The 20791-nt window shown below is 54.1% G+C and overlaps 2 protein-coding genes across 5 annotated transcripts in view; one reads left to right on the top strand and one right to left on the bottom strand.

Moving 5' to 3' along the window:
* Positions 1-476: 476 nt before the first annotated feature.
* LSMEM2 (leucine rich single-pass membrane protein 2) lies at positions 477-9734 on the top strand. 3 transcript variants are annotated; one of them, XM_043886869.1, is made up of 4 exons: positions 477-1880; positions 6607-6742; positions 8825-8926; positions 9029-9734. In XM_043886869.1, exons 2-4 carry the CDS (start codon positions 6721-6723, stop codon positions 9427-9429), a joined length of 525 nt encoding a protein of 174 aa, XP_043742804.1. In that variant the 5' UTR covers positions 477-1880; positions 6607-6720; the 3' UTR covers positions 9430-9734. The 3 variants fall into 3 exon arrangements, with proteins under 3 accessions (XP_043742804.1, XP_043742805.1, XP_043742806.1); XM_043886871.1 differs by lacking the exon at positions 477-1880 and having other exon boundaries at positions 5641-6742; positions 9029-9214; positions 9315-9734; XM_043886870.1 differs by lacking the exon at positions 477-1880 and having other exon boundaries at positions 5629-6742; positions 8715-8926.
* Positions 9735-9956: 222 nt separating this feature from the next.
* Positions 9957-20791, bottom strand: part of IFRD2 (interferon related developmental regulator 2) — a 28669-nt gene continuing 17834 nt past the window's right edge. The window contains exons 2-12 of one of the 2 annotated variants that reach the window (XM_043886862.1): positions 12678-12797; positions 12514-12598; positions 12291-12415; positions 12047-12204; positions 11845-11898; positions 11582-11757; positions 11382-11487; positions 10918-11055; positions 10689-10817; positions 10520-10615; positions 9957-10407 (exon numbers count right to left, since the gene is read on the bottom strand). In XM_043886862.1, coding sequence (XP_043742797.1) covers positions 10327-10407; positions 10520-10615; positions 10689-10817; positions 10918-11055; positions 11382-11487; positions 11582-11757; positions 11845-11898; positions 12047-12204; positions 12291-12415; positions 12514-12598; positions 12678-12797 — 1268 coding nt within the window. In that variant the 3' untranslated portion in view covers positions 9957-10326. The remainder of the gene's footprint in view (positions 10408-10519; positions 10616-10688; positions 10818-10917; positions 11056-11381; positions 11488-11581; positions 11758-11844; positions 11899-12046; positions 12205-12290; positions 12416-12513; positions 12599-12677; positions 12798-20791) is intronic. The other variant, XM_043886864.1, reaches the window with a different exon arrangement.

Here is a 20791-nt window from a genome sequence, read left to right as displayed (position 1 = left end):
TTGCTGGGCTGTGAGTAAGAGAATTGTGCCTGAGTACGCACCGAAGGACACTATCTCACTGCTGCCTTCCCCTAAATTCACACGCGCACAGCTCTGAAACAATCCAGGGGGCTGCAGTACCCGGCTGAAGGTGCTTAGAAGTTCACATTCAGGAGGGAGCTTTGAGCAGGGAAACGCAGCACCAGAAGAAATGGAGGCTGGGTGACTATTTGGCACAAGACCCCCAAGGCCCTGGATGCCTTGATCGCACTCAGGGCTCTGGTCCCAGGCAGAGCAGAGAAGAGGTTTCAGATGGGGCTGAGGACAGGGCACCCTACCTGGCTGTGTGGACCTTACCTCAGGGGAGACATGGGTCCAGTGTCTGATCAGGCTGCAGGGATGTGATCTTGCTCCAAGTACAGAGGCTTTGAGGGGAAAGAGTGCTCATTGCCCTTTCTCCCTTTCTGGAATGAATGTCACACCAGTAGTCTCTTGGAGTATAGTCCTTCTGCAAGCTGTGTTGTTGTCAGTGTTCAGCCAACTGTTTCAGGTATTGGGCATATGTGGAGTGTATCTAGTCTCTTCTGACTGCCCCTCCCATAGAGCTTATTGCAGAAGGTTGAGGTACGTGGTCCCCATCCGGTCCCTGTGGTTTTTCTGTCCCAGATACAGTTCTCTTTCTATGAAACAGAAAGGAAGGCACATATCCTTGTGGATTATCTTACAGATGTTACTGATTTCTTTATATAGGGGAGAGGTCCAGAATTCTGTGTATGTGTGGATGGAGACGGGAAGGAGATCATCCTGGTGGATTATTTTTACAGATACAGATTTCTGTGTCTCTCTGAAGCCCCGACCTCCTGATGATTTAGTCCCAGCAATTCAGTTTTTTTTTTAAGCCTTTGTGGATGTTTCATTTCCAAGAGTCTCTGTCTGGGTTGTAAATTTCTTCCTTTTTTCTTTAGAAGGGATATCCTATGCTATTGTCTCCCTTTGTCTGGTGAGCTTCCCCTAGCCTATGATCCGTCCAGGTCCATCATTGTAGCTCACAGCAGCATCATTTTATAATTTCCATGGTGGTCTTTTATGGCTCCATAATAGTCCATTGTATACATGTACCTCAACTGGTTAAAACTTTAATTGGTCAGTGAAGATTTTGGTTGCTCTGTGTCTTGGCTTACATAGGTCCTCTTACAGTGATCCATGGGGTGCATGTGCCTTTTGGAACAATGCTTTTGACCGCATATACGCCCAGATGTGACATCAGATCTCAGGCATAGCCTTTCATACTGATTTAGTCTGGCATTTGGTGCCTGTTCATTACACTGGTTTTTGCCATTGTACATCGTTGCAAATTGTATTGGGAGATTCCAGTTCCACCGGGGTATTTTCCCCATTTATGGCCTGCAGCTGTATGAGGATGGCCATTCTGAGCACCGGGGTTTGCACTCTGTCGCTGTTTTGACTGGCATGCCTGTCACAGTTAGGGATGCTGAGCGTCCTCTCTTAGGGTGCAGGTTTGTGGATATTTTTCTTTTGTCTCCTCAAAGGTTGTGAGGCTAAGTGACCTGTGGTAACTGGCCTCTTGAAAGTCCCTTGTGTTGGGAATTTGTCCCTTCAAAATCTGCCCCAGGACATTTTGTGAAGGCAGCTGTGTCTAAGAGGCCCCTGGCCTTGTGAATTCGAGGTGCAAGTAAGGAGCGGTGGTCACGTCATGTTGTAGTTACAGGAAGTGTCCACAAGACGGCAGCACTTTCTCCTGCCCACCTGTGGTTCCTCAGGCAAACAGAGCCTCCGGGCAGGTCGGCTTGAAGGGTTGTCTCACTGCTGCTTTCCCCTAAAGCCTCACAGCCCCTCCCTTCTGGACCAGTCCAAACCAAGGCCGCAGAACCTTTCTGAAGGTACTTCCCTGATAGCTCGGTTGGTAAAGAATCCGCCTGCAACGCAGGAGATGTGGGTTTGATCCCTGGGTTGGGAAGATCCCCTGGAGAAGGAAAAGGCTATCCACTCCAGTATTCTGGCCTGGAGAATTCCATGGGTAATTCTGTATAGTCCATGGGGTCACAAAGTGTCAGATATGACTGAGCAACTTTCACTTTCACATAGAAGCCCAGGAGGCTGCACTTTCAGGAAGGGTTTGCGGCGGGAACCCCAGCACCAGGTGGCGTGGAGGCTGGGTGACTATTATGCCGATGGAACCCAAAGGCCCTGGATGCCTTGGTCTTCCTCGGGATTGTAGTCCCAGGCAGAGACGAGCAGAGAGGATTCAGATGGGGCTGAGGACAGGGCACTCTACCTGGCTGTGTGGACCTTACCCCAGGGGAGACATGGGTCCAATGTCTGATCAGGCTGCAGGGATGCGATCTCGCTCCAAGTTCAGAGGCTTTGAGGGGAAAGAGTGCTCATTGCCCTTTCTCCCTTTCTGGAATGAATGTCACGCCAGTGGTCTCTTGGAGTATAGTCCTTTTGCAAGGCGTGTTGTCGTCACTGTTCAGCTGACCGTTTCAGGTATTAGGCATATGTGGAGTGTATCTAGTCTCTTCTGACTGCCCTTCCCACAGAGCTTATTGCAGAAGGTTGAGGAACGTGGTCCCCATCAGGTCCCTGTGGGTTATCTGTCTCAGATACAGTTTTCTTCATATGTGAACAAGGAAGGAAGAAGGAAATTCTTTGGATTATTCATTACAGGTAGAGATTTCTGTGTATAGGGTTTAGGTCCAGAATTCTATGTGTGGATGGAGGCAGGATGGAGAGAATCCTGTGGATTATTTTTTACAGACACACATTTCTGTGTCTCTGTTTGGCCAAACCTCCTGTGGAATGCATCCTCAGTGCTTTTTCTTGTTTTGGAACCCTTTTTGTGTCTTTCAATTTCTAAGCGTCTCTTACGGTTGTAAATTTCTTCCTTGGCATCTTTTTTCCTTTAGAAAGGACATCCTATGCTATCGTCTCCTTCTGTCTGGCTTGCTTCCCTCAGTTTATTATCTGTTCAGGGCCGTCCTTGTGGCTACCAGTGGCATCATTTCATAATTTCAATGGTGGTGGTTTTGGCTGATAGTCTATCACATACATGTCCCTCATCTCGCCCTCCGGGAATGGTGTGGTGGTCCTTGTGAGCTGGTCCTTTAAACAGGGTGAAAATAGGGTCAGATCCATGGTTTAGGTGGTAAAGGTCTGCCCACATCCTTGGGTGTGTATCTGACTATGAGTGGTGCCCTGCTTTTTCTCCCACACCTCAGATATCACAGTTGAGTTTTTGGTCTTTTTGCATCTTTTGTATCTTCTTCACAGTTTTCCCCAAGTGAGCATGCCTGCACTTATTTTTAGTCCTTTATTGTTTCTTTGTATTCTGTTGCTTTAGAAGAGGTTTGTTCTCACTGGTTCTTGCCTTGTGGCCTTGGACCACTTCCTAGAAGTGTCAGACATCTGTTTCTTTTAAGGAGACTGTAGTGAGGATTAAAGGTGGGTCCACGTGACCGAGTGGACTCTCTAGGACCTGAGCAGATACTGACATGCGTAGTACATTTGACCTTTGAACAGCACCAGTTTGAACTGTATGGAATCCATTTAGATGTGGGTTTTTTCCAATAAACAGTATGACAGGATCCCCAGTTTGTGAAATCTGCAGATTCAGACCATGGACCCAGGGGGTGTGGGGGATAGGGGGGACTGCAAAGTTACACATGGATTTTCCAGTGCACAGCCTCAGAGTCTGTCAGCTATATATTCTGAATGATACAATTCCTGGGCTAAATGTGAGCAGAAGGCCTCACTGGGCGGGGTGTGTGTGTGTGTGTGTGTGTGTGATACTTGAGTGACATGACGAGGAGCAGAAGGCCTCACTGGGCGGGGTGTGTGTGTGTGTGTGTGTGTGTGTGAGATACTTGAGTGACATGACGAGGAGCAGAAGGCCTCACTGGGCGGGTGTGTGTGTGTGTGTGTGTGTGTGTGTGTGTGTGTGTGAGTGTGTGATACTTGAGTGACATGACGAGGAGCAGAAGGCCTCACTGGGCGGGGTGTGTGTGTGTGTGTGTGTGTGTGAGTGTGTGATACTTGAGTGACATGACAAGGAGCAGAAGGCCTCACTGGGCGGGGTGTGTGTGTGTGTGTGTGATACTTGAGTGACATGACGAGGAGCAGAAGGCCTCACTGGGCGGGGTGTGTGTGTGTGTGTGTGTGTGTGTGTGTGTGTGTGTGTGTGTGAGTGTGTGATACTTGAGTGACATGACGAGGAGCAGAAGGCCTCACTGGGCGGGGTGTGTGTGTGTGTGTGTGTGTGTGAGTGTGTGATACTTGAGTGACATGACAAGGAGCAGAAGGCCTCACTGGGCGGGGTGTGTGTGTGTGTGTGTGTGTGTGTGATACTTGAGTGACATGACGAGGAGCAGAAGGCCTCACTGGGCGGGGTGTGTGTGTGTGTGTGTGTGTGTGTGAGATACTTGAGTGACATGACGAGGAGCCTGTGTGTGTGATACTTGAGTGACATGACGAGGAGCAGAAGGCCTCACTGGGCGGGGTGTGTGTGTGTGTGTGTGTGTGTGTGTGATACTTGAGTGACATGACGAGGAGCAGAAGGCCTCACTGGGCGGGGTGTGTGTGTGTGTGTGTGTGTGTGTGTGTGTGTGTGTGTGATACTTGAGTGACATGACGAGGAGCCTGTGTGTGTGATACTTGAGTGACATGACGAGGAGCAGAAGGCCTCACTGGGCGGGGGGTGTGTGTGTGTGTGTGTGTGTGATACTTGAGTGACATGACGAGGAGCAGAAGGCCTCACTGGGCGGGGTGTGTGTGTGTGTGGTACTGGGCGGGGTGTGGCGGGGTGTGTGTGTGTGTGTGTGTGTGTGTGTGATACTTGAGTGACATGACGAGGAGCAGAAGGCCTCACTGGGCGGGGTGTGTGTGTGTGTGTGTGTGTGATACTTGAGTGACATGACGAGGAGCAGAAGGCCTCACTGGGCGGGGTGTGTGTGTGTGTGTGTGTGTGTGTGTGATACTTGAGTGACATGACGAGGAGCAGAAGGCCTCACTGGGCGGGGTGTGTGTGTGTGTGTGTGTGATACTTGAGTGACATGACGAGGAGCAGAAGGCCTCACTGGGCGGGGTGTGTGTGTGTGTGTGTGTGTGTGGTACTGGGCGGGGTGTGGCGGGGTGTGTGTGTGTGTGTGATACTTGAGTGACATGACGAGGAGCAGAAGGCCTCACTGGGCGGGGTGTGTGTGTGTGTGTGTGTGTGTGGTACTGGGCGGGGTGTGGCGGGGTGTGTGTGTGTGTGTGTGTGTGTGTGATACTTGAGTGACATGACGAGGAGCAGAAGGCCTCACTGGGCGGGGTGTGTGTGTGTGTGTGTGTGTGTGTGATACTTGAGTGACATGACGAGGAGCAGAAGGCCTCACTGGGCAGGGTGTGGGGGTGTGTGTGTGTGTGTGTGTGTGTGTGTGTGTGTGTGTGAGTGATACTTGAGTGACATGACGAGGAGCAGAAGGCCTCACTGGGCGGGGTGTGTGTGTGTGTGTGTGTGTGATACTTGAGTGACATGACGAGGAGCAGAAGGCCTCACTGGGCGGGGTGTGTGTGTGTGTGTGTGTGTGTGTGATACTTGAGTGACATGACGAGGAGCAGAAGGCCTCACTGGGCGGGGTGTGTGTGTGTGGTACTGTGCGGGGTGTGTGTGTGATACCTGAGTGACATGACGAGGAGCCAGCCCATGGGGACATCTAGGGAACAGCGCTCCAAGCGGGGAGCAGCCCGCCGAGGTCCTGACGTGGGAACGAGCTCAGGTCTGAGGATATCAAGGAGGTCAGTGTGACGGAGCGGAGTGACGGGAGTTGGGATGTTTAGAAAGTACAGCCTGCTGTCTGGCTTTGTCTCACTTGGGAAGGAGGGGCACAGGGGTCCACAAGGGCGGGTTCTAAGCTGGAGCACTTGCTCTCCTTAAGGGCCAGAGGTGATGGGCATCCTCTCATGACCTTGTGTGATCTGTCGGCCCTTGTGGAGAGAGGAAGATCAAAACTTTGCATTGGGCTGAGCGCTTCGGACGTGGTATTTTCCATTCACGTGTCCCCTGTGCCAGGTGGAAACCATCATCCCTCCTGTTTTACAGATGAGAAAACTGAGGTCTGAAAGGGGACACTCCTAAACCCGAAGCTGTAAACTTAGTAACTGTAAATGAAGTAATGACCTTCGACTGACCAGCAGGGGTACCTGTGTGTATTTGGGGGGTGTCTCTGTCCCCTTAGGGGGCCTCTCGGAGTCCTCAGGGCACTGGGCTCCAGTAGTCCATCACCCCTAATCTGTGATGCCAGCAGATCACACAGCGGTGGGTGCTTGTCCCACATCTGCCAGGAGAAGAGGTCTTCAGAGGCAGAGGGTGGAGATGCACGGGGCTCCCTTGCGTGTTTCGGCTGCCATGGGGGGGCATCGCTGGAGGTCTGTCTGGATGACGCCAGGGCCCTGCAGACGTGAACGGCGGGGCCCCCAGGGGGCGTGCACCGCTGGAGGTGTGCTCTGGCCTGGGTCACCAGGTGGACAGCCTAGCCTGGTCCATGTAGGTCACTCCGCTCCTTCCCATGGCTGGGAGATGCCCCCTCTAAATATAGCCCATAGTGCTGAGCTCACGTCTATTTTCAGCTGAGGTTGGGAGGCGGCCAGGCCTTTGCCGGCCTCTCAGCGAAGCCACCGCTGCCTCTATCCGGTCCTGCTGCTGGGCACCCTCATCGGCCCCCCGCCTGCCCACCGCCCACCATGTCAGAGGAGACCCAGGAAGGTAAGAGATGATCGCTGGGCGGGGAGTGGGTAAGGCCCCAGTGCTGTGACCCTGTGGACCGTGGAGAAACCTGGCTCCTGTCCCACTGACCTCACTTCCTTGATGCGTCATCAGGCCCCATGTCCCCTACACGTGGAGGAAGGGCCTCTCCTGCCAGGAATGCCTCCTCATCTCATACCTGTCCCCCATGCGAAGGACAGCGGGAGGAATTGGGGGCAGCTCCCCAGCTGGGGCAGGGTCACCTATAGGCCCAAGTGGGTGTGGGTGGGGCAGGCTGTTCAGGGAAGGTCTGCCTTCAGGGAGGGCATAGGATCGGGCGCGGGAGGTGGTCTTGGGGAGCATTTGGGCACATGGCTCAGGGGCTGGGAGTGATCGGCTTCTGGCCTCCACGTGGGCCTGTGTGACCCCATCTGGCTAAAGGTTGGGGTCCCTTGGCCCGGCCAGACTGACTTCTAGTTAGACTTTGATGGCCAGTCTCCTAATTGCCGCACTTCGGGCAGGAGGTACAGAGGCTCAGAGGGGGAGCATAGGGACCCGGGCAGCTTCCCATTCGATGCTGGCCAGCGTGTGGGACCAGCTGGTCAACTCCCCCCGCCCCACCCACAGTGTCAACGTTTATTACTGAATGGGAGGGGCCTGGCCCTGGGTGTGCTTCCTTTTGACGTCTTAAGGATGACATTTTCTATGTGTGTTTTGTGGTCACAAACAGAATCTAAGTTCAGTTTTTAGTGTGGAAAAAGCACAGCCAAGTGCACAGAAGGCATTTAATATGACCCCAACCCGCCACCACCCAGACAGCGTCAGTTTTGGTTTTACGTATTTTGAGCATCTCAAAAGCCAGTCTGAAGCAAATATGAAAGTCGAGGTAGTATTCTAAAAGCCAGAGACCCAGAGAGTCCCATCACCCTTGGCTCTATCTGGAGATGACCTCCCAATGCCCCCAAATTTGTTTTCTAGCTTCCAGCTAGGCTTCTGGAGGTTTTTTATATTTATTTATTATTTTTTTTTGGTTGCACTGTGCTGGCTTCTCTAGTTGCGGAGAGCGGGGGCTACTCTTTGGCGCGCAGGCTTCTCACTGCGGCAACTTCCCCGACGAGGGGCACAGGCTTCAGTACTTGCAGGACGTGGGCTCGGAGTTGTGGCACACAGGCTTAGTTGCTCTGCAGCACGTGAAATCCTCCTGGCCCAGGGATTGAACCCGTGTCTCCCTCACTGGCAGGTGGACTCGTATCCCCTGCACCACCAGGGAAGTCCTGGAGATCTCAAGGGGCCAAAATTTAAAGAGGATGAGCTGGGAAGAACCACCATCTCCTAACTTAGCAAATATGTATGTGAACGCTTACATATATAAAATTTTTTTTCAGTGGAGATGCCTAATGGTGGCGATGTTGTACTCTTTTAGGGGCTCTGGACAACTATCCCCGGGGAAAACCTGATGATAGCTAATTCTATTTCTAGGAATCCATCCTTAGTAACTACTGGGAAATTGGGGGGAACCTTTGTACACATCCTTTCCTAGGAGTTACTGAATTCAGGAGGGAACTGGAAACAAGCTAAATGCTCAGGCAGCCTGGAGGGGAGACCTCGCAGGCACGTGCAGCAGTTAGGTAACAAAGGCGGCCTCCTTGTGATCCTGAGTAGAAGAGAGTTCTCAGAATCTGGCAGAGCAGAGGCCAGGAGGGAAGGGCACCAAGCTGGCTGCTGCTGTTGGGGACAGGAACAAGGTGGCAGGCACAGGGTGTGTGGGGCAAACTGACCGCAGCGGCTGCAGCAGTGAGTGTCGGGGGCCGTGGGTTTAGTCCTCCAATGATCTGGCCACGAGCAGGCAGAGAGGACTGCCGAGAGTCCCTGCCTGCCTGGGGGAAACAAAGCTAAGTCATGTGCCCTTCCTGCTCCTGTGGGTGAGACAGGCCCACGTGGTTCTCGGGTTGTCTTGGCTGCAAATCACAGGTCATTTCTGAGTTGGTTTTAGGGGATTAGGAGTCCGACGGCCCCTTCTACCCCTGCTGCTGCCGGACACCCTCTGGAAGGGCGAGGGGGGCCTGACCCGCTGGCTCAACCAGCCCCACGCTGCCCCCGCAGACACCGCGGCCCTGATGAGGAGCAGGGCGCCGCTGGCTCCCAACCACGTGGAGGAGGTGCGCCTCCACCAGGTGGAGTCCATCAGCGACCTTCACAACGGCGGTGAGAGAGGGCAGGGGAGTGGGGCCGCTGGTCTGAGCGCAGGGAGCGGGGAGGAATGCAGGCTCGCCTGCCTACCCTCCTGATGCCCCCTTTGCCCTGCAGGTCCGCTGTGCCCCTACCTGGCCGAGGAGGGGCAGCCGTGGGGCGAGCTGCTGGGCGTGCTGCCGCCCTCACTGTGCGCCCAGGCCGGCTGCGGCCCGGTGCACAGCCGCGGGGCCTTCCTGCTGCTGCTCGCGCTGCTGGTCCTCACCTGCCTGGCGCTGGCCGTGCTGGCCGTCTACCTGAGTGGTAGGGAGGGCGTCGGGAGCCAGCCGAAGGGGGAGACCGAGGCAGTGCGGAGCTGGGAGGGCAGGGGTTGCGGGGTGGCTGATCCCCATTCCTCCGGCAGTGCTGCAGAGCGAGTCCCTCCGCGTGCTGGCGCACACGCTGCGAACCCGGGAGGAGGTGCTGCTCAAACTCCGGCTCGCCAGCCTCAGCCAGCTGCGGAGGCTCAACTCCAGTGAGGCCCGAGCACCCGGCTGAGATGCCGCTCGGACCCGGGGCCTGGGGGTGTGTGCCGGGGAATAAAGTGGCCGTTGGCAGCTTTCTCCTCTCCCACTGCTGCTCCTCACGACTTCCTGGGTGTGGTTTTGGCGTGAGATTTGATCTGACCCCACAGCTGCCCGCCTCTCGTGCCTTCTCCGGCCAGGCCAGGCCTTCTGAGGCCGAGGCTCCGCCTGGTGTGGCCCAAGGTCAGAGGAAGCCACACCAGCCTCCTGGCTCCTCTTGGGGCCTGGCAGCACCCACTGGCCTCCTCCAGATGGTGGGTCCAGAAGCCTAAATATAGCTGGTCACCCAAACTCAGCCAAGACTCCCAATGTGGGGTCCAGTCTCCACGCTCAAAAGGCAGGCTGGGCTCCGGGGAGGAGGCAGGCAGGCCATGGCGGGGAGACTTTCGAAGGGCACAGGTAAGCAGAAGGGGACGGGGAGGCCCAGCGGCGTGCAGACCTGGGTGGGAGGGAGGGCAGAGGAAACAGCCGGGGCCACAGAAGGCTGCGCGTTCTGTTTAATTATCTCTAATCATCTTTAAAAACCAGCACAAAACTCCACTCCAGGTAGCATCACCTCCCCACTGTGGCGTAGCGGCATTTGTCCAGACACCCCCCTCCCCCCCACACACGAAGTGACTCATCGCAGGGGCACAAGGCCTGAGGAAGGCGCCGCCTTCTGCCCGCCCCGCAGCCCTGAGACGGGGGAGAGGCCACAGGGCTGCGTGCGGGGGTCCCAAGTGACCTCCAGCCAGCCCAGCCCCGTATCTCTTTGGTTTTGTCATTAAAAAAATAAAAGCGATAAGTCCTGGCAGGGACAGGGTGTTGCACGGTCTTCTGTTAAAAAAAACAGGCGAGGACGCGGACAGTCTGTCACAGGACGTCCGCCCGCTTGTCCCGCACGCGGCTGCGCGCCTTGGTCCTGGCTCTGAAGGCCGCCGCGTTGTACAGGTGCTGGGGGCGCAGAGTGAGGGGCGTGAGCGGGGGAGGCGGTGGCCCCAGCCCTCCTCCAGCCCCCGCCAGCGCGCCAGGCCAAAGCAGTGGAGGAGAGAGAAAGGGGCCGAACCTTCTCGAAACGGGAGATCTTGCAGGCCTTCAGGGCAGCGGCGTCCAGCACCAGCACCGGGCCCAGGCTGAAGATGTCCCGGAGGAGCTCGTTGTTCTGGGGGTCGAGAAGGCCGTGAGCTCGGGTCCGCGTGGCACCGCCCCAGGGCGCCCCCTCCCCGCCCGCCCACCTGGAGGTGGTGGTGCATCCCGGAGCCCAGCGCGTCCTTGAAGGCGGCGTAGACCCGGCGCCGGGCCCAGCTGTCCACGTAGAGCGCCTCGAGGCCGAAGCGGATGGTCTCCTCCTCACACTCGCCGCCCTGCAGGTGAAAGGGGCCGGGACTGGGCTCGGAGGCTGTGCCCGACGGCGCCCGGGGGTGGGGTGGACCCGCGCGGGGCCGCACCCTTCCGCACACGCACCTCCACGAAGTGCAGCACCGCCCGGAAGGTGGAGCGCTGGCGCCGGCGGTCGGCCTTGGCCCGGTACTTGTTGCTGTCGGTGGCCAGAGTGCGCAGCTCCCTGCAGAGGGCCTCAATGTCCTCGTAGACAAAGTCCTCCTGCAGCGGGGCCGGGGAGGACACGAGGGCCGGGCCTGAGCGCCGCTGGCTCTGAGCCTGGTGGGGTCGCCCCAACCTTGCCTTTCTCGGAGGGAGCGATGTTCTCCTCTGCCTGACCCCCGATCCCTCCTCCTTGGCCCCTGCCTGTGCCAGACACCCCGGCCAGGGGGCCTCTCAGAGCACCGGGCATCTGAGTCGGTGGGGGCCACGTCCCCTCTGTAGTGACCTCAGGCTGCCTTGCTCTCTGGCGCGTCCCCTGCACCCCGCCCCAGACGGGCAGGAGGCGTTGGCAGGCACCCTCCCAAGTGCGCCCCCGGCGCTCACACCTCAAGGTCTCGGGCGAGCTCAAAGAGCAAGGCGATGGTCTCGCCGGCAGCCATCCGCAGGTTCACACTCTCGCTGGACAAGAGCTGGGGCAGCCGGGGCAGCTGCCTGGGGAAGGGGCAGGCTGAGCCATTGTGTGCGGGTCGGGGGGCCTCTTGAGCCCGGCCCTCCCGCTCCGGGGGCGGGGGCGCAGCGCCCCTACCTGTCCAGGATGGGGCCGATGTGCGTGCTGGGGCAGATGGTGAGGAGCAGCGCCCAGGCCTGCAGGGCTGCGCAGAGCAGGCCCTGCAGGCTGGCGGGGACCACGGGGCCGGGGCCCCGTCCGCTGCAGGCCCGGCTGAAAACACCTTCCAAGCAGGTGAGGCAGGAGACCAGGTCCTGGGGGGCGCACAGGAGGCAGGGGAGGGGCTCAGGGGCAGAGCCGGGGCCTGGGGGCTCTCCCGCCGGGGCCTCTAGGCCACTCACCTCGATGTCGGCGGCGGCCACGTAGCAGCCCAAGCCGAGAGCGGACGCGCACTGCTGGGAGGAGGGTAAAGCGGCTGGCGGTCAGAGGCAGGCCCGGGCTCTCCGCCGCCGGCCGGGGCTCCCCCTCAGAGCAGGGGGAGCCTGGAGGCGGGGTGGGGGAGGGATGAGGTGCAGGCGGGGTGGCCCGGACGAGGACACTCACGTGCAGCCGGGCGGCAGGGCTGGCCGCGCTGTCGCTGAGCACAGAGACGAGCAGCGGCTGCAGGCTGTGGAAGAACTCCTCGCCCTTGGGGCCGGGGCCCAGCTGCACGCACAGCAGGCCCAGCACGGCCGCGGCCAGGGCCTGCTCCTCGCCCTTGCCTGCGGGAAGGCCGGCGGTCAGTCTAGGCAGGGAGGGCCAGCACCCAGCCGGTTCAGGGCCGCCCCCCTGCACCCTCGGGCCCCACCTTTCTTGAGGCACTTTTCCAAGGCGTCGGCCAGGGTGAGGCGGCGCTCCAGCAAGAAGTCGGGGAGCAGACGGGCTGCGAGGGCCAGGCGCAGGCTCTCGAGAGCGCCCTGCCGGGTCTTGGCACTGGGGGACGGAGAAGGGGTTTCGTGGGCCAGCCTGCCCTGGCAGCCGGCGCGGGCTGAGCGGGGACGCGGGACAGGGCTGGCTGGAGGTCGGGGTACCTCTTGTCTGTGAGGCAGTCCACATACTCCTTCACCTTCTCCTCAAGGTCCTCCTGCTGACCCTGCTCTTCCACGGCTTCCCCCCCTGCAAGGCCAGCTCGTCATGCCCCTTCCGGCCCACCCCCGGAGCCCTGCGGGGTCCCCGCTGCACCCCATCCCCTCACCCAGGCTCTCCTCGGCGGCGGCGCTCAGCTGGCTGGGACACTCGCTGGTAGTGCTGCGGGCCTCGCTGGCTGCCTCGTCCTCACTGGAGCCTGAGTCAGCCTGGGTACTGCTCCGGGCACCTGGGGAGGGCGGGACGGGGGCGCTTGGTCTGCCCTGGTGGAGGCGTGATGGCGGGGGTTACCTCGCCAGCCTCACGACCCCGCCGGACAGGATGCTGCTCTCCTCAAGGCTGACTGGTGCCTGAGACCCTGAGCCAGGAAGGCGGCCTGCGGTGGTCATGCACCAGGTCCCACCTCGGATAACCTGGCAGGCCTGGTGGGCAGGGCCTCCTGAGGCTCGAGTGTGCTTTTAGGAGGAGACGTGAGCTGGTGCAGAGGGGCTGCCCAGACCCCACCTTGGCCTGGAGTAGGGGCACATCCAGGCAGATTCTGGGGGAGCTGGATCACCGGCCCAGATGATGCCCCTAAAGGCCAGGGCCTTAGATTACAGAGCCTGACGGACCCAAGATCCACATCCCTGCTGCAGAGCTTAACGCCGGTTAACCAGGTCAGAGGACTTAGTCTTCAAAGCCTCACTTTCTCCGTCCGCAAAAGAGGTGAAAAGCACCTCTCTGGGGCCAGCAATGCAGACAGTAAGTACACAGGTGACTAGTTTTGGCTCTTCGGTGGGTCAGCCAGCTCACCCACCAGCACTGGGGGTCGAGCCCTCTTTTTTCTCTTACGCTCTGTAACTCTATAACTTCCATTCTTCCTGGTGGGTGTGGGTGGGCACCCCAGGCCTCTAACACACAGTCTCCTGAGCTCCCCTGGGCCGTGCCATTTGGCCCAGAGTGGATGGACACACAGGCTCCTCTTGACCCTGGGATGTACAGAGCGCCAAGTGGCCCTGGTTTCGGGAGCCCTTGAGAAAGGTGAACACAGGAAGGTGTGCGGGTCATCAGCAGAGCTGGACGCTCGTGTGTGAGGACGGCAGCTGCAGCTGGAGACCCAGACAGTTGCTGGTCACCAGGCTGACCCTGCGTGGTTGGGGGGGGGTGTGCGGCGGAAGATGGGGCTGCCGAGGTCAGAGCAGGGCCCAGGACGGGGTGGGGTGGAGACGGCCTGTCTTCAGGCACCCTCCGAGAAGCCTGGGCCCGCGGAGAGGGGAGGTTCGCCCCTGCTGTTGAATGGTGCGTCTGGGATAAATCAGGAGGTTAGGACTGACATCTGTGTGTGCTCAGTCGCTTCAGGCGAGTCCGACTCTTTGTGACCCCATGGACTGTAGCTCACAGGCTCCTCTGTCCATGGGATTCTCCAGGTGAGAATACTGGAGTGGGTTGCCATGTCCCTCTCCCGGCGATCTTCCCGATCCAGGGATCAAACCCATGTCTCCTCTATCTCCTGCACGGGCAGACGGTTCTTTACCACTAGCGCCACCTGCCCATAAAACTGCCATATACACAGTAGTGTAAGTAACATAGTCACCAAGGCCTAACGTGGCGCACAGGGGATTCTACTCAGCCCTGGGTCAGAATCTGTACATGTGTGTGTGTGTACAGTATATATACACTATATATATATATGTACATACAGATCTATATATCCATATATACTGTACACACACAGATCTATGTGTGTATGTATAACTAAATCATGTTTCTGTACACCTAAAAAAACATCAGAGTAAATCAAATACACACCAAAATAAAGTAAAAATGCAACCAAAATGGAAGGAAAGGTGGGGGTGGGGCGGCGGGGGGGGAGGGAAGGGAGGAAGAAACGAAGGAAGAAGAAGGAAGAAAAAGGTAAGTGGGGACCAGCCAGCCCAGATCCGCTTCCTCGCCAGTCTCTCTCCCCTTTCCTCTTGCTCCGTCTCTCATCGCTCTGTTGTTCTCTTTTCCTCCTCCTTCCTTCTCTATCTTCCTTCGCCTCTTTGACTCTTTCTCTTCCTCCTCTATCTTCCTTTCTTCCTCTTTCGCTTTGTATTTTCCCACTCTCTCGTTCTCCTTTCTTGATTCTTTCCCTTCCCCCTTCCTCTCTTTCTGACTCCCTTTCTCTCTGCCTTCCTTCCCCGCTCTTTTTTCTGTCCCTTCTTTCTCCTGCTTTCCTTCTGTTTCTTTCCCTTAGATTCCCTCCCTTCTCTTTCCCTCTACCCTCTGTCTGACCTTAACTCTCTGCCTTCATCTGTCTCTTTCTGATTCTTTCCTTCTCTACATCTTTCTCCCTCCCCTCCTCTCTCCCTCTATCTCTGATTCTGTTCCCTCCTCTCTTTCCTTCCGTCTCTTTCTCCAGCCTTCCTCCTCTCTTCCTCCCTTTCTCCTCTTCTACTGTCCTTCCATTCTTCTTCTATCTCTGATTTTCTTTCTCTATTTCTTTCCCTCTTTCTCTAATGCTTTTGGTTTCCTTCTGTTTCTTTCCTACACTTCCTTCCTCTCTCTTTCCCTTTCTGCCTATCCATTGTCCTTTGTCTTTTTCTCTCCCTTTTTTCTCTTTCCCTTGCTTCCTCTCCTTCTTTTGCCTCTATCTTCCTTCCCCTTTCTTCCTTCCCTTCTCCCTCCTTTTCTCCCCCCCCACTCTTCTTTGCTTTTGTTGCTTTCCCACACTCTCTTCCCGTTTCACTCTTCCTTCCTCTCTTTGTATCTTTTTCTAGCTTCTTTCCTTCCTCTATTTCTTCCTGTTTCTCTTTTTCTCCCTCTCAATCTTTCTTCTTCCTCTATCTTCCTGCCTCTCTTTTTCTCTCACCCTTTCTGTCCTCCTGTCTTTTGCTCTCTCTCATTATCTGTCTTCCTTCCTTCCCCTGTATTTCATCTCTTTCGTCCTTTCTACTTTCCTTCGATCCTCCCTCTTTCTCTCCTCTCTCTTTCCTCCCCCCTTCCCTCCCTTCCTCTCTCTGTCTCTGTATATTTCTCTTTCACCCTGCCTTTCTCTCCACCTGTTTCTGTGTCTCTTCTCTGCTTTCCTCCTCTCCTTTTTTCTCTTCCGTCTTTCTCCCTTGGTTCCTTCCTAACTTTTTGTCTCTATCTTCCTTCCTTCCCCTCTTGCCTTTCTCTCTCTTTTGCTCTTTCCTCCTCCCTCCGTCTCCCTCTCTAGCTTCCTTTCTTCCTCTATTTCTTTCTTGCTTCCTCTCCCTTTTACTTTCTTCTTTCTCTGCCTGCCTTCCTTGATTCCTTCCTGTTTATCTTTCTTCCTTTTTCTCTCACCCCTTCTGTCCTCTCTCCCCCTCTCTCGCTTGCTGTCTTCCTGCCTGCCTTTGAGCCTCTCTTTCCTATTTGCTGTCTTCCCCCCTCTCCTTCCGTCCTCCCTCCTCTCTTTCTGTCACTGTTTCTTCCTTTGTCTCTCTCATTTTCTCGCTCCTTTTCAGTTTTTCTCCTCTCTCCCTCCTTCCTTTGATTCTCTCTCCCCTTCCTCTCCTCTGTCTCACTCTTTCCTCCCTCCCTGCCCCTTCTCTCACTCTTTTTCAATTTCAGGCAGTCTGTCTGTCTTCCTTTCTAACTTCCTCCCTCCCTCCCTTTCTGTTTCTCTGTGTCTTCCTTCTCCCTCCCTTCCTTTCCATCTGTTTCTGTGTGTCTATTTCTGTTTCCCTCCTCATTTTCTCTCTCTCTCCCTTGATTCCTTCCTTCCTTTTTCTTTCAGTCTCTGTGTGTCTCTCCCTTACTCTTCCTGTCCTTCTCTTCCTTCCTCCGTCTCTTTTTTACGTATTTTTCCTCCCTTCCCCTCTGTTTCCGTCTCTCCCTCTCATTCTCTCTGCCTTCCATTGTTCCTCTTCCTTCCCTCACTCTCTCCATTACTGTTTCTCTTTCCTCCTCCATTCCTCTCTCTTTTTCGCTCTTTATCTCTTTCTTCCTTTCTCTGATTTTCTTTTGCTCTTACTAATGCTTTCTATCTCTCATTCTCATTCCTTCTCTAGTTTTATTTCCCCCTTGTTCTTTCCTTCCCTCCGTGTCTCTGTCTTCCTCTTTCTAGCCTCCCTCTCTTGCTCTCTTCCTTAATTTCTCCCCTCCTCCTCCTCTTCTGCTGCTTCTCCTCCTTCCTTCCTCTCTTTCAATCTTTCTCTAATTCTCCTTCCCTCAATCTTCTTTCCTTCCTGTTTCCCCCTTTCATTCCCCCTTTCTTCCTTCCTCTGTCCCTCTCCTCCACTATCCCTCTCTTCCTTCTCTCCGTCTGATTCTCTTTCACTCTTTTGTTCCCTCTCTCCCTTTTCTCTCTTCTCCTTTGTTGACTTCTACCCTTCTTTCTCTAACGCCCGTTCTGTCTCATGTTCTTACTCCCTTCTCTCTTTCTGCCCTCTTTCTGTGTCTCTCACTCCATTTCTTTCTTTCTCTCATTCTCCCTTCCTTTCTTCCTATCTTTGGCTCTTTTTCTTTTATTCTTTCTCTTTCTCTCTCCCCTTCTCTCTCTTTCCCTCACTCTATCTTCTCTCATTCCCTATTCTTTCCCTATCCCATTTCTTTCCGTCTTCCCTATTCCCCTTTCTTTCCTCATCTCTCTCTCTTCCCCTCTCCCTCTGATTCTTTCACTCTTTCTCTTTTGTTCCTATTTCCCTCTTTCTTCTCTTTTGTTGATTTCTGTTCTAACTCCCTTTCTCTCTTACAGCTTCCTTCCTTCCTCTCTGCTCCATTATGCCCTCATTCCCTCATCCCCCTTTCTCTCTCCCTTCTCTGTTTCTCACTCATTTCTGTCGTATCTCTCCCTTCCTTTCTCTCCCCCTTTCGTTCTTTCCCTCTGTGTCCCTTCCTCTGCCTTAATCTCTTTCTCTCTTTCTTCCTTCCTCTCCTATCATGTTCCCTCTCTTCATCTTCCTTCCTCTTTCACCCTTTCTCTTCCTTCTCTGCTTCCTCTCATTCCCCCTTTGTTCCTCTCTCTGATTCTTCCTTCCTTCCTACTGTCTCTCTTCCTCTCCTGTCCTTCTCACTTTTGCTCTCCCCTCCTTTCTCTCTACCCTTCTTTCTTTTCTTCCCCTTTACCCTCTTTCTCTTTCCCTAACTCTTCCTCCCTTCCTGTCTCCCTCTATTTCTTCCTCTCTCTCTCTCCCTCCTTTCTATCTCTGATTCTGTCTCTTCCTTCTCTTTCCCTATCTCACCTCCTCTGACCCTTCCTTCCTTCTCAGATTTCATCCTCCTCCTGTCTTCCTTCCTCTTTCTCTCTCTCTCTCTTTCCCTAATGCCTTTTCTTTCCTTCCATTTCTCTTTCCTATTCTTTTTCTCCCTTGTTTCCTCTCTTACCTTCTCCTTTCCTCTTTCCCTTTCTTCTATCCTACTCTGCCTTCCTCGCTTCCTATCTTCCTTCTCTCTTTTTCTTCCCCCTCTATTTCTCCTTCACTCTTCTTTCTTTTCCACTGTTTTTCTCTCTCCTTCCCTCTCCTGTCTTCCTTTCTTCACTCCTTTCTTCCTCTTTCTCCTTTGTCTCAGTTATTCTGTCTCTTCCTTCCTCTCCTCTCTCTCACTTCCTTCCTGATTCTCTTTCTGTTTCACTGTTTCCCTTTTTCTCTTTCCTTCAATTTCCTTGTCTCTGTCTCTTCCACCCTCTTTTTCTCCTCTAACACTTTCTCTCTCTCCCTTCTTTTTACTTCCTTCCTCCCACCCTTTCACTCTTTGTTCTCTCTCGCCTGCTTCCTTTCTTCCTTGATACCTCCCTCCCTTCCTCTTTCTCTCAGTCTCCCTTCCTTCCATTGCTCCTCTCCTCTATTACTCTATTCCTGGTTCTTTTTCCTCCTCTCTCTCTCCTTTGCTCTCTAACTCTTTCTCTCATTTCCTTGCTTCCTCTGATTTTCTTCCCCTCTTTCTCCCCCCTTCCCCCTTTCTCTCTCTTTTCCTTGCTTCCTGTCTGTGGGTCTTTTGCTCTCTTGCTCTCTCTGTCCTTAGTGCATTTCTCTTTCTCTCGTTCTCCTTCCTTGATTCCTTCCTTTCTCCTTCTTCCCCCATCTCTTTCCCTCGCCCTCCCTCCCTTTCTCTCCTTGCTCCCTCTCAACATTTACGATTATCTTTCACTCTTCTCTCTCCTTTGTTGATTTCTACCCTTCTCTCTCTAATTCCCTTTCTGTCTCTGTAGCTTCCTTCCTCTCTCACCTTTTCATTCTTCACCTCTGGTCGGTCTCTCCTTCCTTCAGTCTGTGTCTCTCTGCCTTCCTTTCTTTCTCTTACAGTCTTTCACTCTCTCCTTCCTCCTCTTTTTTTCTATCCTCTTTTTTCCCCTTCCTTTCCCTCTATTTCTCTCTTGCTTCTCTCTCACTCTGTCTTTCCATTACTCTCTTTCTCTCTCTCTCTCCTCCTTTCTGTCTCCTTTTCTCTTCATTTTTTCCTTCCTTTCTTCCTTCCTCTGGTTCTCTCTTTCTCTCGCTCCTTCCCTCTCTTTCTCCCTAATTCCTTTCTTGATTCCTTCCTTCCTCTCATTCTTTCTACCCTTTCTGTATTTCTTTTGCTCTAACTCTTCCTTCCTTCCCCCATCTCTGATTCTCTTTATCTCTCTCCTCTTTCTCCCTTCCTCTACTTCACTCTCTTTCCCCTCAATCTTCTTTCCTTTCACTTTGTTTTTCCCTTTCTTCTCCTCTTTTTATTATATCTGTCTCTCATTCCCCCTTCCTTCCTTCTTTCTCTGTCTCTGACTCCGTGTCTCTCTAATCCTTCTCGTTTTCTCCCCTCCCTCTACTTTGCTTTCTATTTGTCTCCCTTTCATTCTTCCCCTCTATTTGTCTCTTTCTCTTTCCCTTCCTTCTCCTCTATCGTCCTTGCTTCCTGCCTTTTTCTTTGTCTCTCTGTCCTCTTTCTGTTTCATACTCTCTCCTTCCCTCTATCTTCCTTCATCTCTCCTTTTTCCTACCCTTCTCTTTTCCCACCTCCCTTCACCTCTATTTCTTTCTCTTTCTCTCTTCCTTCCATTCTTCCTCTTTGCTCTGTCTTCTCTGTCTTTCTGTTACTCTATTTCTCTCTCCTCTTTCCTTTTCCTCTCTTTCCTTTCTTCTGATTTTCTTTCACTCTTTCCTTCTCTCCCTTTCCTCTGTATTCCTTTTGCTTTAACTTTTTCTCTCTCCCCTGCCTTCCTTTCTTTTTTATGTGTCCTCTCACTCCATCTCCCTCTTTCTCTATCTTCTTTCCTTCCTTTCTCCTCTCTTCCTTTTTTCCTATTTCACTTTCTTCCCTCATCTCTTTCTCTCATTACTACTTCTCTCTCTCCTCTGATTTCTACCCTTCTTTCTTTCTATCTTCCTTTCTGATTTCTCCCTTTCTCTGATTCTTTACTCCTTTCTCTGTATCTTCCTTCCTCCTCCTCTGTCTTCCTTCCTCTCTTGTTCTCCCTTCCTGACAGCTTCCTTCACTGTGCTCCTCCGCTGTTCCGGCTCTCTGCATCTTTCCTTGTTCTTCCCTCCCTCCAGTCTGTCGCTCACTCTCTTCCTTTCTCTCCCTTTCTCTCTCTGCCTTTCCCTTCTCCTCGCTCCATCTCTTCACGTCTGTTTCTCTCGCTTGCTCTCACGATGTTTCTTTTCACCATCCCTTTCTTCCTCTCCTCTCTCTCATCCTTTCGCTGTCTCTATCACTCTCTATTGCTTTCTTTCTCTTTCTACCCACTTTTCATCCCTACAGTCTCTCTCTCTGACAGTGTCTCTCTATAGATCTCACTCTCTTTTTCTCCCTCTTCCCCTCTCCTAATTTCTTCCTACCCCTCTCTCTCATCTATTTCTTGCTTTCTAGGCTTGAACCCTCTAAGCTGCAAGAGCCTTAAATTCTCACCTTGTCTGCAGGTCTCCTAGTTGTGAGGTGGTTATCTCCAGACTACTTCCTTAGAGTGGACTCCGACCACTACACAGCGCCTCAAGCGCCCTGTAATAACCTACCTGAGTTAAGGATCTGAAAAGGAATTCTTACAGCAATCTGTACAGCAGAATCAAGTGGCTACGGAACTCAAACACAATATTGTATATCACACAGAGTGCAATAAAGATTGAAAATGAAAAGACAGACTGCTAATTCTATTGCCCTCAGGCCTTTGCAGCCTGGTCTGGTGTTATATCCCTGGAGCCTGAGCAGGCTTCATCCCAAGGCTACACTTTAAGGTGTGCTTGGGGCTGAGGGAGCCGAGCAGGATGGGAGGCGGAAAGACCCCACTTGACGGCAGTGCCTGGTCCCGACTGGCTGGGACCA

The sequence above is a fragment of the Cervus elaphus genome, chromosome 24, assembly GCF_910594005.1.
Source record: "Cervus elaphus chromosome 24, mCerEla1.1, whole genome shotgun sequence".
NCBI classification, from domain to species: Eukaryota; Metazoa; Chordata; class Mammalia; order Artiodactyla; family Cervidae; genus Cervus; species Cervus elaphus.
This window is presented reverse-complemented; position numbering and strand designations above follow the sequence as displayed.